This window comes from Fringilla coelebs (assembly GCF_963513975.1).
Source record: "Fringilla coelebs genome assembly, chromosome: 5".
Classification (NCBI taxonomy): domain Eukaryota; kingdom Metazoa; phylum Chordata; class Aves; order Passeriformes; family Fringillidae; genus Fringilla; species Fringilla coelebs.
Genome location: NC_140033.1, coordinates 49,975,182 through 49,987,792, shown reverse-complemented (window position 1 = coordinate 49,987,792; position 12,611 = coordinate 49,975,182). Strand labels below are relative to the sequence as shown.

The window sequence follows — 12,611 nt, the reverse complement described above, 5'->3', positions numbered from 1 at the left end:
AAATGCCTAGTGTGTGAAAGCTTGGCACACGCAAAGGACTGGACATTGCATTAAATGACTATGGCTGATCCATTCCTGGCTCTCTCAGATCAACCAGCTTCCCAGCCTTCAGCTCTCTAGTCTTTTCTCCACTGTGAAAAATAGTGCTTTACCTCAGGAAAAATAGCAACTATCTCTTGAGAAACCACTTAAAGAATGCAAGCCCTGGAGATCTGTCACAAGGAAAAACCTGGCTAAAATGTCAAGCTTCTCTTGAATTTCTGGTCATTGCTGCCTTTTTATTTGATGTTATCTTACATGTGTTTGGTAATCTAAACAAAAAAAAAAATTTTGCCAGTGAGGACAAGTCTTCAACCAGATACCAAAATTAGACTCATTGTAATTACCAGAGGACAAAGTAAGACTTCCCCATTATATCCATGTGTGTATGTATGTATGTATTGTTTAATTTATTTAAAACAAGCAATTCCATGAGCATTGCAGATACTGTAAAAGGAACTGTTATTTTGGCCCCAATGCCTGTTTCCCTCTTTATTCCCAGCTTCTTCTTTTGCCCCCTGTGACCTACATCTCCTGCTAGTTCAGAGCTGTGCCTGTGCTGGCTGCTCCCTCAGCAAGCTGAATCTTAAGTGCCTTTTCTTTGGTATAAGTGCTGCTGCCAGCCTCTCCTGTCTAGCCACAGGATTTGTTTTAGTCTTTTTAATAGTAACAACATTTCATATTACTTAATAGTAATCTTTAATAGTCTTACTTATACTAGAAGAATGACAAGTCAATTATATCAAGTTTGTTTCTTTAGAGAACTAGAAAAAAGGTTTTAAGATATTGGGTTGCGCCCAGATTATTTTTCTCATGAAAGATCAATGAGATTTTTGAGAGGGGAGTTTAATTCAAAGCACCCAAACATAGTCAGACTTCTGTTCTAATTCATACTCTTTAATTTTAACTTTAATAAGAACAGGTTTCAAACATTCTGTCTAAAAAGTAGAAAATGCTAAATAAAAACATGAACATTATCTAGTCAAGATAAAAACGTTTAAAAATGTATTCTTAAAACTACTTGTTCCTCTACAGTACATGAAAATCCGTCAAGTTCTCGAGCTGTTGTTCCTCCCACTGCCTTTTCCATCTATATATGTCAATTTTATAACTGAGTTTATTCCAGTTCTGTTGCATTTCACACTGTTAAATTCTACCACTTAGACACTCTCTTTGAAATAAATTAAGAAAGAGTATATTCACTCCCATGTGAAAGGACAGGTTTGATTTTCACAAAAGATAGGAAAAGGATTCTAAGAACAATTCACAATCTAAGGGCTTAAATCTTTGTGTGCTAAAAGTTCAGTTGAAAAACAAAACTCCTAAATGACCAAAATTTTAGTTCAGTAAAACTGAACTGTACAAAGTCCATCCTATTTTCTCCCAAAATATCTTAAATATCTCCCAAAAGCTACAAATGCAGCCAGGTAGTTGTCGACCTTTCACAAATCATCATCCCAACCGCCCAGCTGTATTTTAGCTGTACATTTACATCCTTTTTTACCTATTCTTTGGCATCCCCAATCCCTCCAGCGGTTATTGCAAATGTGGCTTCGTTTTCAGGCATCTCAGGGCTGGGAGAAAAAGAAACAAGAAACTTGTGGGTTTTTCCATGTAAAATGCAGTTGTGAAACAGTCTCCAAAATGTTGTGGGTGTGAGCAACCTGGAATACCTCAGTGCCCTTATACCGATGAGCAAACTGTAGAACGTGATCAATATCATCAGGATCAGAAAATGTGACATTTTTGTGTCAGGAAAACTTAGGAATTTAACATGTCCATGATTTTCCTGCCAAGGGACCACCAGTCCTGCCAAAGTATTTGATGGTCTTCATTAAGAGCTGAGCATCCAGGAGGATTTATGATGAAAGATTATGTCATTTAATGTTTGCAATGTGCAAGACAACTTTAATTAGTTTGTCCTTTCAGATTTTCTCCCAGTGTACCATCCAGAAAGTTTCAATACCTTGAAATTTGTCACCTTCCTCCTGTTTACCTGTCGTAGATCTTTGCAATACGCAGCTCCCCTCTCCCTTTCCTCAAACTGATCCTGGTAGTTGAAGCATGAGCAAGGATGTGGCCCCCAATGGGCTTTTTTGGGTCTGCCTGAAAGCTGAATTAGCAAGAAAATTGTAGTGATTCACTGTGCAAATTCCAGAGGTTAATACTGTGATTAACTGTCAGACTGAGCCCTATTCAACTCAGTAATGAATAATCAATAGAGAAATACATTAGAAACCTGACTTTTGCACACTTGTCTCAAATGTTCAATGCTGGCATCATTTTCCTGCCATTAAATTCAAGAGGCTCAAGAAATACACACCTTAAGTATCACATGTAGGCTGCTCTAGAGGAAAATGTGGTGCTTTTTCAATATTGTTTATAGCTCATTTTCTTTGTTTAAGTCACAGTGAAATCACACCATCACACCAGGCAGTAGATAAACGTAAAAAATCTCATCCCAAAAACTGAGAGAAACTTCCAGAGGTCATTTATGTAGGAATTCCTAATACCACAGGGAACAATGACCAATCTGATCTTTCATTTCAGTGCTTCTTGCACCTTACAATTTCAGTTCTCATTTCTGTTAAATGCATAATACAAAATACAATTTTTTTTTTAAAGAGAGAGAGACTCTTACGTCATAGTTGCTCCTGGGTCAGCAGTCATCTGGTTGGTCACAAATACAGCCACATTATATTCTGCAAGAGAAGACATTGCAAAGAAGGTAGACTTCATCCAATTAGAATTGTAAAATATTTTCTCATCCATGGTAAAAGTGAGGTTTCTGCTGAAGCACTTCAAATTTCAAATGAATGAGAAGAAAATATTCTTTATGACTGATGGCTGCAGTTAATCAGGACACAGCCTAGATTTGCTCTTGCATGGCTTCAGCTGTAATACACCAAAAATGAGGCCTTTTCACAATTCCAGTGAACAAGTCTCTCTCAGTTCCCATCTATTCTCTGTTGGCTCCTTGCCCTCAGCTCCCTCTCCTTCCCTTTCTCTGTTTGCTTTTTTTTTTTTTTTCACTTCAGGAAAAAAACATTTATTCATTCCTCATCAACATTTCTGAGACATTCCAAAGAGAAAGAACTCTATTCATCCTGTCATCATCCCTCAAAGCATTGCAAAGTAGTGAGAAAGTGGAAAGAGGTATGGCTTTTTTATTTTTCTATGCCTTCCTCCTCTTTTCTCTGTCTTTCTTTTGTATTTAGACTGTTGAAATTTGGGGAAGACAATTACTGAGTATTTGCCCATTTCTACAACCTATTATCTCATTTAGGGCCTGACAGTATTTCTAGAAAAACTCTAAATGTTGGAAAGTCCATAAGTTTTCTCAATCTGTCATCTTGAAATAATATATTATCAGTTTGATCTTTTTGGTAACTGACAGAGGTGTAAAGCGAGAAAAGATCCCTGGGCCAGTGCCTGATTGATAATACACCTGGACTACTAAGCCATTGTGCTATCAACAGCTACTGGTAGTGACTCCAGCCCATGTTTTCCAAATCTTGCCATGTTTTCTATACCTTCTGATATTTTTTGGAGCCTTGACAACATCTGAGCTAGTTTCTGTTGTCGTTCTGCCAACTCTCCACGACCACTGAAATCCACACGGAAAAGTGCCATTATGGAGTCAATGATCTGCATTGTAATCATGCTGGGTAAGTAAATATAGTGAAAGAAAACAGGAACACTTATTCTGAGGACAGTAAGCATACAGAAGTCTTGTACCAATAACTTGAAGATACCAGCTTCCTCATGGAACTTGGCTGCTACATAGTCAAGCAATTCCATCTGATGCTCACCTAGTGGGAAGCAGTTGCCAAGAGAAATTAGGACCAGAAAGAATTCTGAAGGAACAAAAGCCTGAACTTTAAAATACTTTAAAATTCCACTTTAAATGTCGGCACTGGTTATATTTTCACTGCCAGCAGTTTTAAATCCAGTGCCCAGTAACAATCTACTTTGCAGGTTCCAATTTTTTCTCACCCATCTCACAAAACTTCTTTGTGAAAATCTTCACTCTGCATGAAGACAACTTTTTGTTGTGTTAAGAACTGAAAAGCAATATATACATTTTAATTTAATCTTGAATTAAATTACACACAGAAAATGTTTTAATCATATTATGTTTATATTGCACTCTTAAAGAAGTCTTATTTCAAAATTTCTTGAAGTTTTAAAGCAGTGTCTTGTGACAGAGAGTGTGTTGAGCTGTTAATAAACTGAGAAGTGTTAATAAACTGAGAACTATTAAAATGGAAAGAGAGAGAGAAAAAGCCTGAGAGGAAAAAACCCTAGATATCATGCCAATTGCAATAATGGTCTTACTGGTATATGCACGTGCATACAGCACGTTGTCAAGCACTGCCTCGTGGTCAACATTGAAGCGATCAGCAATGTCACGCAGGCGGTCCGGTCGGCTGGCATGAGTCAGAGTTAAGGGTTTCTCCTAGTGCAAACCATGCTCTGAAAATAATAAAACTTCATTCCAAAATAGGACTATAGGGGGGAAAAAAAGAAGAATATTTATTTTAGTCCTAGAGAAGACTGACTTTTTGTCTTCAGGCCGTCCCACGTACCCTAAAGATAGTTTAGGGCTCACGATGCTAATTGTTTTGTGTTTAGGGTTTGAGGCGGGGGGGGATTGACATATGGATATCTGTGCTCTAGGAATTCAGCTGTGAGCAAAACCTGTTTATACACAGTCTACTGCAAATGTGAAGTGTTAAAAATAGTGTTTAGTACTTAGATAAATTTATCTTGAAGAGAAAAGCTGCTATAACCTGTAGGAGGCCTACTAGATCGCAAAAACACAAAACCCCAAAAACAAACAAACAAAAAAAACCCCAGTTAAAATAAAATCAAATTCCTAACTAATTTTTCCAGGTTGGATTACATCAAATGACAAAAGAAAAACTCACTTCCTTATGGGCCACTATACACTGTGCTCTCCACGATTTCTGTGCCAGTCATGTTTTACATGTATGATGCTTCCTTATGACTAACTAAAATGAACTAACTTTCCAGTTCATCACACCTGTAGCTTTTAACTACAGGTGTGTATCTTTTTTTGTATCTTTTAGTCAAAAAGATACAAAGTGTTTTCCGTGTCAATGAAGATAATCTTTCCACCTGTGTAGCCATTTGGTCCTGGGAGCTGAGCTGTCACTACAGAGAAGCATACAAGATTAAAATGAAAGAGCAGGAAAAATATTTTCTTACTCCATCTATCATTATTTTTTAAATAAAATACAACTGTTTATCAGTATCACAAAGAACTATCAGTTTTAATCAATGTGAAAATCACGAGTATCTCATCTTACTGCCATCTTGAGAATAAACTCAAGCCGCTTTTCTCGATTGCAGATCAGATGAGATTTAATTAATGGTGTCAAAACTGTTTTACTCAGTACCATCACTAAATCTGTGTATTTTAGGGATATTATTCGTGAGTTCTTACACACAAAGTCTCCTCTTAATCCTCTGCCCAAATTAATTCTATTGACTTAGTAGGCACTATTTCCAGCTGTAACTCAAATGATCAAAATTCTTTGGATATGAGTTTTTCCTGATATGCAAATAGTTGCTGATTGTGGATTTAGTCTCTTTGGAGTGAATAAGCTAAAATACTCAATCCAGTTGTAATCATTCATGCAAAAGGGTATGACTCTGCTGACCATTACACTGTACTAACCAGAAGAGGCCTTGTTTTTCCAGAACATGCCACATTTCACTTTACAATATAGGGGGTTAATTTAGTAGAATTTGCCTACCCACTGTCTGGTAATTCCAGCAGCATTAATAGTTATATAAGTTATTGTTTACTTCCCTTTACACATTGAGAGATATCTCTGGGAAATCAGTGTCCTGCTGTTTTTGGCACTGCCCAAATATGGTGACTGCCAAAGTCTGTTTATCCAGTCACTGGCAGCCAGTAGTACCCTTTCAGTGCCCTTTCAGAATGTCATATTCAGCAAAACCTCTTGAAACCAGGACAGTCAAAGAGTTGCTGAGAAAAAAATTTTGCCTCTGCCCTTTTCTGAGCAATGCCCCCTCTACATGTGACCCATATTTGTGCTCTGCTTTTCCAGATGGTGAGTTTCACTGGTTTATCTAAGACAGCCTATTAACTTCACTCTCCTTATGGCAAAACCTTCATGGATGTGAGCAGTATTAAAAAGTAACAATTTATATGAATTCTCTACTCAAACACAGTTTATGGACGTAAGAGTCACCAAGGTCTGTTTCACTGTATTTGTAAAAATAAAAGATTCTGGCTTTTCTCTATGGGTTTAATTCTGATACAGTGGTAAACAATGGATTCACTGAGAAGAAACATCACTCTATTTTAAGGTGTTATACCTACCACAAAGAGTGTGAGATAGCTGGGTTTTGCCTGTCCGGAACTCTGTTAAATAAAGAGAAGGGAAAAAAGGAGTCAGGGTTTCTTTTTCCAAGTTTGACAGATTCAGGAATTACTGCAGCTAGAAACTCTCACTTACAAAGTTCACCTCAATCTCTACCTTTTAAAATCATTTAACCTCAATTTCTAAATCATGTTCTGTGCAGGAGAAATGTGTTACATGAAAAGCAAAATCTGAAATGCTTTAATTTGATGGTGCTTGACTGCTGAAGTCATTCTCTTGTGTGTGGAAGTTAAAACCATATGGCACCTGTGGAAAAGTGATAATGGGGGGGCGGGGTGGGAAAGAAATGGTTGATTGCATTAACCTAGCCCAGTTTCATTTCCAGTAAAATGATCAAGGAGAAGCTTACAAGTTTATTAATCTCTTTCTACCCAAACACATTAGTTCCCAGTTTATCTCTTCTAAAGGGAAGAGTACTTTGTTTTATGAACACTTACTGCTGAAGTGTCAAGCACCAACTAATTAGGTGTACTGTAACAGTAGCTTAATTGTAATTCTAAAATCTTACATAAAATGCAGTGTACCTTAAGTGTGCATAACTAAAATACCTTTTGTGGCAATTTTGTTACACTGCATCAGGGAGAACTCTGGCATGTTAGTAATAGTCTTAGTAATGCTATGTTGTGCTGAATCAGCATGCCCAGTAATGATTACTCAGCTCAAATTTAGTCTGCAAGCAAATGAAGAAGAAAAACGGGAAAACATAAAGAGAAGTGGATTATTTCTTCTTGCACACATGCAGATACTCATCTCTGTAACTACAGTGTGGTAAACTTGATAGAAGTAATCAAAGTTGAATTAAAATCTAAATTAAGTTGCAATTCTTTGTTTGGTAATACTCATTTAATGTGGTTCTCTCACCTCCAAAGGCCTCAGTAATTGCCATGCTTTCAATCCCACCACCCAGAAGTTTACTGCACAAAAAGAGAGGATTACGATATAGTTAAACCCAAAAAATCACAAGAGGAAAGTAAAACAGAGACATTTCTACTACTTTAAAGAAAGTAATTTCTGCCCCAAAGCCCCTCACTTGATGCATTAAGTGCAGGGCACTAAATGATCATTGATTCATAAAGAATTAACTCTGTCTTTACCTCCCTTTTTGTGTGCAAGGGAAAGATCTATACAAATTATTACTGGAAAGAAAGGACAAAAAATAACATTGAAAACAATATTTGAAAATAGCAATCCATGAAAATATCTCAAGGGAGGATTTGAAGACTTGTAATTTTGACCTGAAACCTGCAAATTATTTTAATAGGAGAAAAAATTATACAGTCAAGATTTCGAGATGCCAACTATTTATTTACAATGACTGCACAAAGTCCAGTTTCCTCTCAGCAAAGGAGTTGGTTTTGGTTTTCAAAGAAGTCTATTGATGTAGACTTCTTTAAGCCAGCACTAACTCCAAATGCAAGGGGAATCTATGTGTCCTAGCTGAGTATTTATTCCCTTATATTTCTGTATCTCATTAAAAACAATTAAGATTATTATTGGGAACATTTGGATGAAGGAAGGATATAAGAGATAAGCTTACTCAAATTCCTGGCTGCCAGTGGAAATATGAAATACCATTTTCCGTTTTTCACTGTACTCAAAGGCGGTGAGGAAGCCTGGTTCCTAGGGAAGACCAAAGAGAACATGAGAAGTTTATTTTAGCTTTAACCTGAAGTTAAAAGTGCAATATCCCACATAAATATCTTTTTTCCCCCTAGCCTCATGCCCGTGGGTTGGGTATAAAAAGTACCACAGCATTCATCTGGTGGTTGTGGAGCATAAAGTATTAAGCCTTAGAATAACAGGCAGAATAATTTTCAAAATTATTTTGATGATGCAGTGGGAAATCTGCTAAGAAATATGTTGAACAGCATTTTGGAGAGGCCAGCATAAGTTCAAACTCTCAGGAAAGTGACTGGCTTACAACAAGCTTGTTTGCAGCTTCTTTAATCTTGTCCACTTTGGCCTCTGAGAGCCCCTTCACGTTGCACAGTGCCCTTCTTGTGGTCATCTGGATTCCTTTGATTGTGCAAATCCCAACTGCCTTCAGCTTTTTAATATCTGCTACGTTCTGCAAAGAAATTTCCCTTCTGTGAGTGCTCAGGACAGTTAACAACTAGAAGGTGAAGTAAACCTTGGCAAAATATTTTAAGTTTACATTCATATGCCTGTGTTTTCACCAGGAAAGAAACAGATTTACAGTAAACTCTTCATTGTGTAGTTTGTGACACCAACAAAACTAAATTTTGAGTAACATTCGTGTGAGGGATCATGGTGCAGAGAGCAGCTTCTGGTGGTTTTGAGAGAAACATGTCTGGGTATTTACTTCTCCCCTTTCAGAGTCAGTTCTTCTAGATCAAAGCTGATAGTAAAGAAACAGTACAGAATTATTTCAGACAGTGTGGACCTTGGACACCCTATAACATTCAGTCTGTCCTTGGTCCCTTAGCACAGATAATCTGTAAATGAGATAATCTTGGTGGTGGAGCTGATTCACAAGGATTCCTGGAAACAGTCTAACTGCTGTGCTGTTTCTGCATGCCCAGTTTAAAACACATGTGTCCTGCAGATCTGACTGACACTTTGGGCTGGAGTGAGCTACTTGTTTTTCAGAAATTGGGAGCAGCACAACTTCAGACAGCACCCTACTGACATATTTTACTTCCCTCACCTCATTTCATGACTCTGACATCCCTAGAAATGTAATAGCAAGAACAGATTACTCACAAGAAAACGTACTATGTGAAAGGTGTGGGATAATACATAATTTTACCATTTCTGGCCAGGATTTTTCTTTGAAAAAAACTATGAACTGGACATATAATTATTTATCTAGAGTGTGTGGGTACATAGAGCATAAGAAGGGGGGGGGGGTTGTGTGAGAAATTAGTCATGTTTATTTCAAAGCTTATTTCTCATCCTGTGATACGTGTGTGACACTCAGCAGAGGCTGAGGGGTAACAGCACCTTAAATTGTACCAAACACTTTTGATCACCAAATCACAGTCTCGGTTGTTCTAATTCTGATTCTCTTTCTGGGCACACTGGCAGATCCAGTAAATATTTTTCTCTCTACTCCTTGAAAAAAAAATTCTAAACCCACAAAAATTATTTCTCCAGGTAAATGAATTTAACATATAACAGTCATCCTATGTTTGCACAAAGCTTTTAGCTGGCACAGCTGAGAACAAAAACTTCCTCTGAGGTGTGGGAATAACCACTTGCAAAAAAGAAAAAAAATAATGGAAAGGAGCAGAAAACCTTTACAACCCCAGAAGAACAGCCTAAGTAACTAAGTCGTTACTCTTAGTTTTCAAACTTTCATACATTTGTAGCCTTCTGTGAATGCCATGCCTTGTTTCCTACTGACAGGGTAGTACAGCTCCCTTCCAGCTCAGATCACCCTCTTTGATCAACTTGCTAAATTTTTTAAGCAATAATTTGTTTATTTTTCCTATGTTGCCCCATAGTTTGAGCTCCCAACCATGTGATCTTTCTTCAGAACTATCTTTAAAACTGCCAATGAACTGCCAATAAAAAAAAAATTGCCAACAATTGCACTGCTGATGGTCAGCCCAGTAACTACAGTGCTGACTAGTGATGAGTCATTGTGATATGTCCTTCCCATCTTTATCTGTCTGTAGTCACTTGGATCAAATCTCACATTACTTCACACAAACCCAACTTTTTATTCTGCTTCTATAACTCTGATTATAACAGGATTCCAATCCGAGAGCCAGTCTCCTAGATAAACATAATAATTGCAATTCAAATAAATAGGTGATGTTTATGTGATGATGGTAGCAATAATAGAAATTCACATTTGATGAAGAAAACTAACCACTTATTTCTCTAGCTGTTAATATTTTCCACACTCCTACTCTACCCCCTGCACCAGCATGCTGAAAATAGTATAGTAACAATTGTCACAGTGTAATTTCACAGGCACCAAAAATGCAGGAGTAATTACAAAGATTGGCAGGAACAGGAAATAATCTATCACACAGTTTTCAAATAAATTAGCAAGCAGTTGGTTTTTCAAGAGTGCTAGGTGCTAAATACTTTGAGACTCTTGACACTTTATTTAGGAATCTGATGTGAATGAGATTTTCTAAAAATCTGTCTTATCACCAAAGGCAAAATTTGTCTCCACTGACTGAGTTAGAACGTACTGCAAGGAGGAATTTCAGTTATTTGCATCAATGTGTACACCGTTTTGGAAAGAATCTTACAGTAGCTTTTGAGGGATGATTCTGTGTGATCAAGTGATTGCTAATACTTACAATTCCATGCTTCTGCAGCAGGTCAATATCCTGAAAAAAGGATTCCTAAACAAAATAGCAGAAAAAAAATAGATGTTGCTTTTTCTTGTTATCACATCTATCTCGATACATGACTGTTTCAGATTTGTAAACATTTATTGATTTTTTTTACAAATAATACATAACTTGGGCAACTGAAATAAGCAAAGCCATAGTGAGCCAAAAGGCCTACATGTTTCCTTTCATCTCCTTCATAAAGTGTATCTTCATAGGCAATTAATCCTCTGCTGTGCTAATAAAACTTGTGTTAGCACCATCATAATTGCAGATTTTCTACCATAATTTCTCACTCTTTTCGTGCTGATGATCATTCTTTGGAAGCAGAAAATTAACTGATAGCCCCCTTGCCTTTAATATAGAAGTGTAAAATACGATGAAATAATGATAACCCCATTAAAAACTGTGCACAGTTTTGAAAGGTTAATGAAGATTACTTGAAGAGCCAGGCTGTACAGGGACTAGGGGAATGGGATTTTCTTGGTAGTAGACTGGAACAAAATTTTAAATGCATTGAACTCCCTGATGGCTTTCGGGGACCTCCATGGGTTTCTTAAGACTATCAAAATACCTTTGAACATTTTCTGCACATAGTTTTCAACCAATAACAAATTTACCTCGTCATCCTGGTATCCTGGTTCTTCTTGGACTACTTGATCCTCCATGGCCTTCATTGTGAAAGAGCACACAATAAAGTATTGATCACTAGTGGGAAATGCAAACAGAGTCATAGGGAGGCAATAAATGAGTAAATGTCTGTAAAAGGACTTTTAAGAAGTCCTTGAACGACAGAAACATGTCAGTCTGACATCATATATGGATTTAAATTTGGATTCTGCTTCCAACTCTTCATTATCTGACCTACTAGGCCAAAAGGAGAAAATCTATGGCTTTACACTCAGACAAACCAGTTTGGCTAGAAACGGCTTCATAGGTATTAGGAGATCTCATTCCCCTGTGAGAATCTTGGGTCGGAGATGAGTTTTGGAGGTGAGAACATTTAAAATGAATTATCACTAGTGGAATTTATTCTGGCAAGAATGCTAAAGGCAGTCTTTGTTTTTATAACAAAAGTCAGCATAGTTGTAGACAGAGTGGACAATGGAAAGGCAATGCAACAGCTCAGCCTCTCCATCTTTATGTGACAGAAAACCCACAAAACAGTGCTGAGAAGGCTACAACTCCTCAGTGATGTATCTTGAGAACAGATTTTTAAAGCTGTATTTGTTTTGAAGTTCTTGCTGGGGTTCAAAACGACCAATAAATGCTGAAGACATGCAGGTAATGGCTGTAGGGAGTATGCTTGCAAGGAGAGAACAAAAGAAGGGTAATAAAAGCCTGGAACTTTTATTGTGAAAACCCATGTACAGAGAGCTCATTTCATCTTTTTTCATGGTTAACTTGCCATGTCTGTATTCCAGCACAGCTTCATTGCCCTCTCTATGTGACTTGCTATAAGCAAGGCCTAGACCTGGAATAGGCACTTAGTGACACCACGGTTAAGTGTGACCTCCTTAAATTTTATGAATGCAAGAATAGTGAATACAAAGTAGTTCCTTAGAAACATGATCTTATAACCAAACTACTCTATCATTTTTGTGGTTTTGTAAATGGGTTAAGTTGCTTCTGTTTAAATTGTGAGATTACATTTGGTATTCTAGCTCTGGATGATCAAAAGTTTTGCAGACCATCACATCAAAATGTGCACATATACTTACTTGCTCATTGGTTAACAAAATCCACAAACTATGGGCTATGTCTAACAGAGGTTGGGATTGTTTAGGCTAAATATCTGCAAAAGGCCTTTTTTCATGGATAC

The 12,611-nt window shown here is 37.2% G+C and overlaps 1 protein-coding gene across 1 annotated transcript; it reads right to left on the bottom strand.

Moving 5' to 3' along the window:
* Positions 1-1,543: 1,543 nt before the first annotated feature.
* On the bottom strand, positions 1,544-11,466 carry DMC1 (DNA meiotic recombinase 1; the record flags this gene model as incomplete). The annotated part of the gene is made up of 13 exons (XM_084205417.1): positions 1,544-1,613; positions 2,036-2,152; positions 2,681-2,741; positions 3,573-3,687; positions 3,778-3,851; positions 4,378-4,469; positions 5,145-5,217; positions 6,416-6,457; positions 7,338-7,390; positions 8,014-8,096; positions 8,398-8,544; positions 10,757-10,801; positions 11,410-11,466. The coding sequence occupies 13 exons, from the start codon at positions 11,464-11,466 to the stop codon at positions 1,544-1,546; spliced, it is 1,029 nt and encodes a 342-aa protein (XP_084061543.1).
* Positions 11,467-12,611: the final 1,145 nt, after the last annotated feature.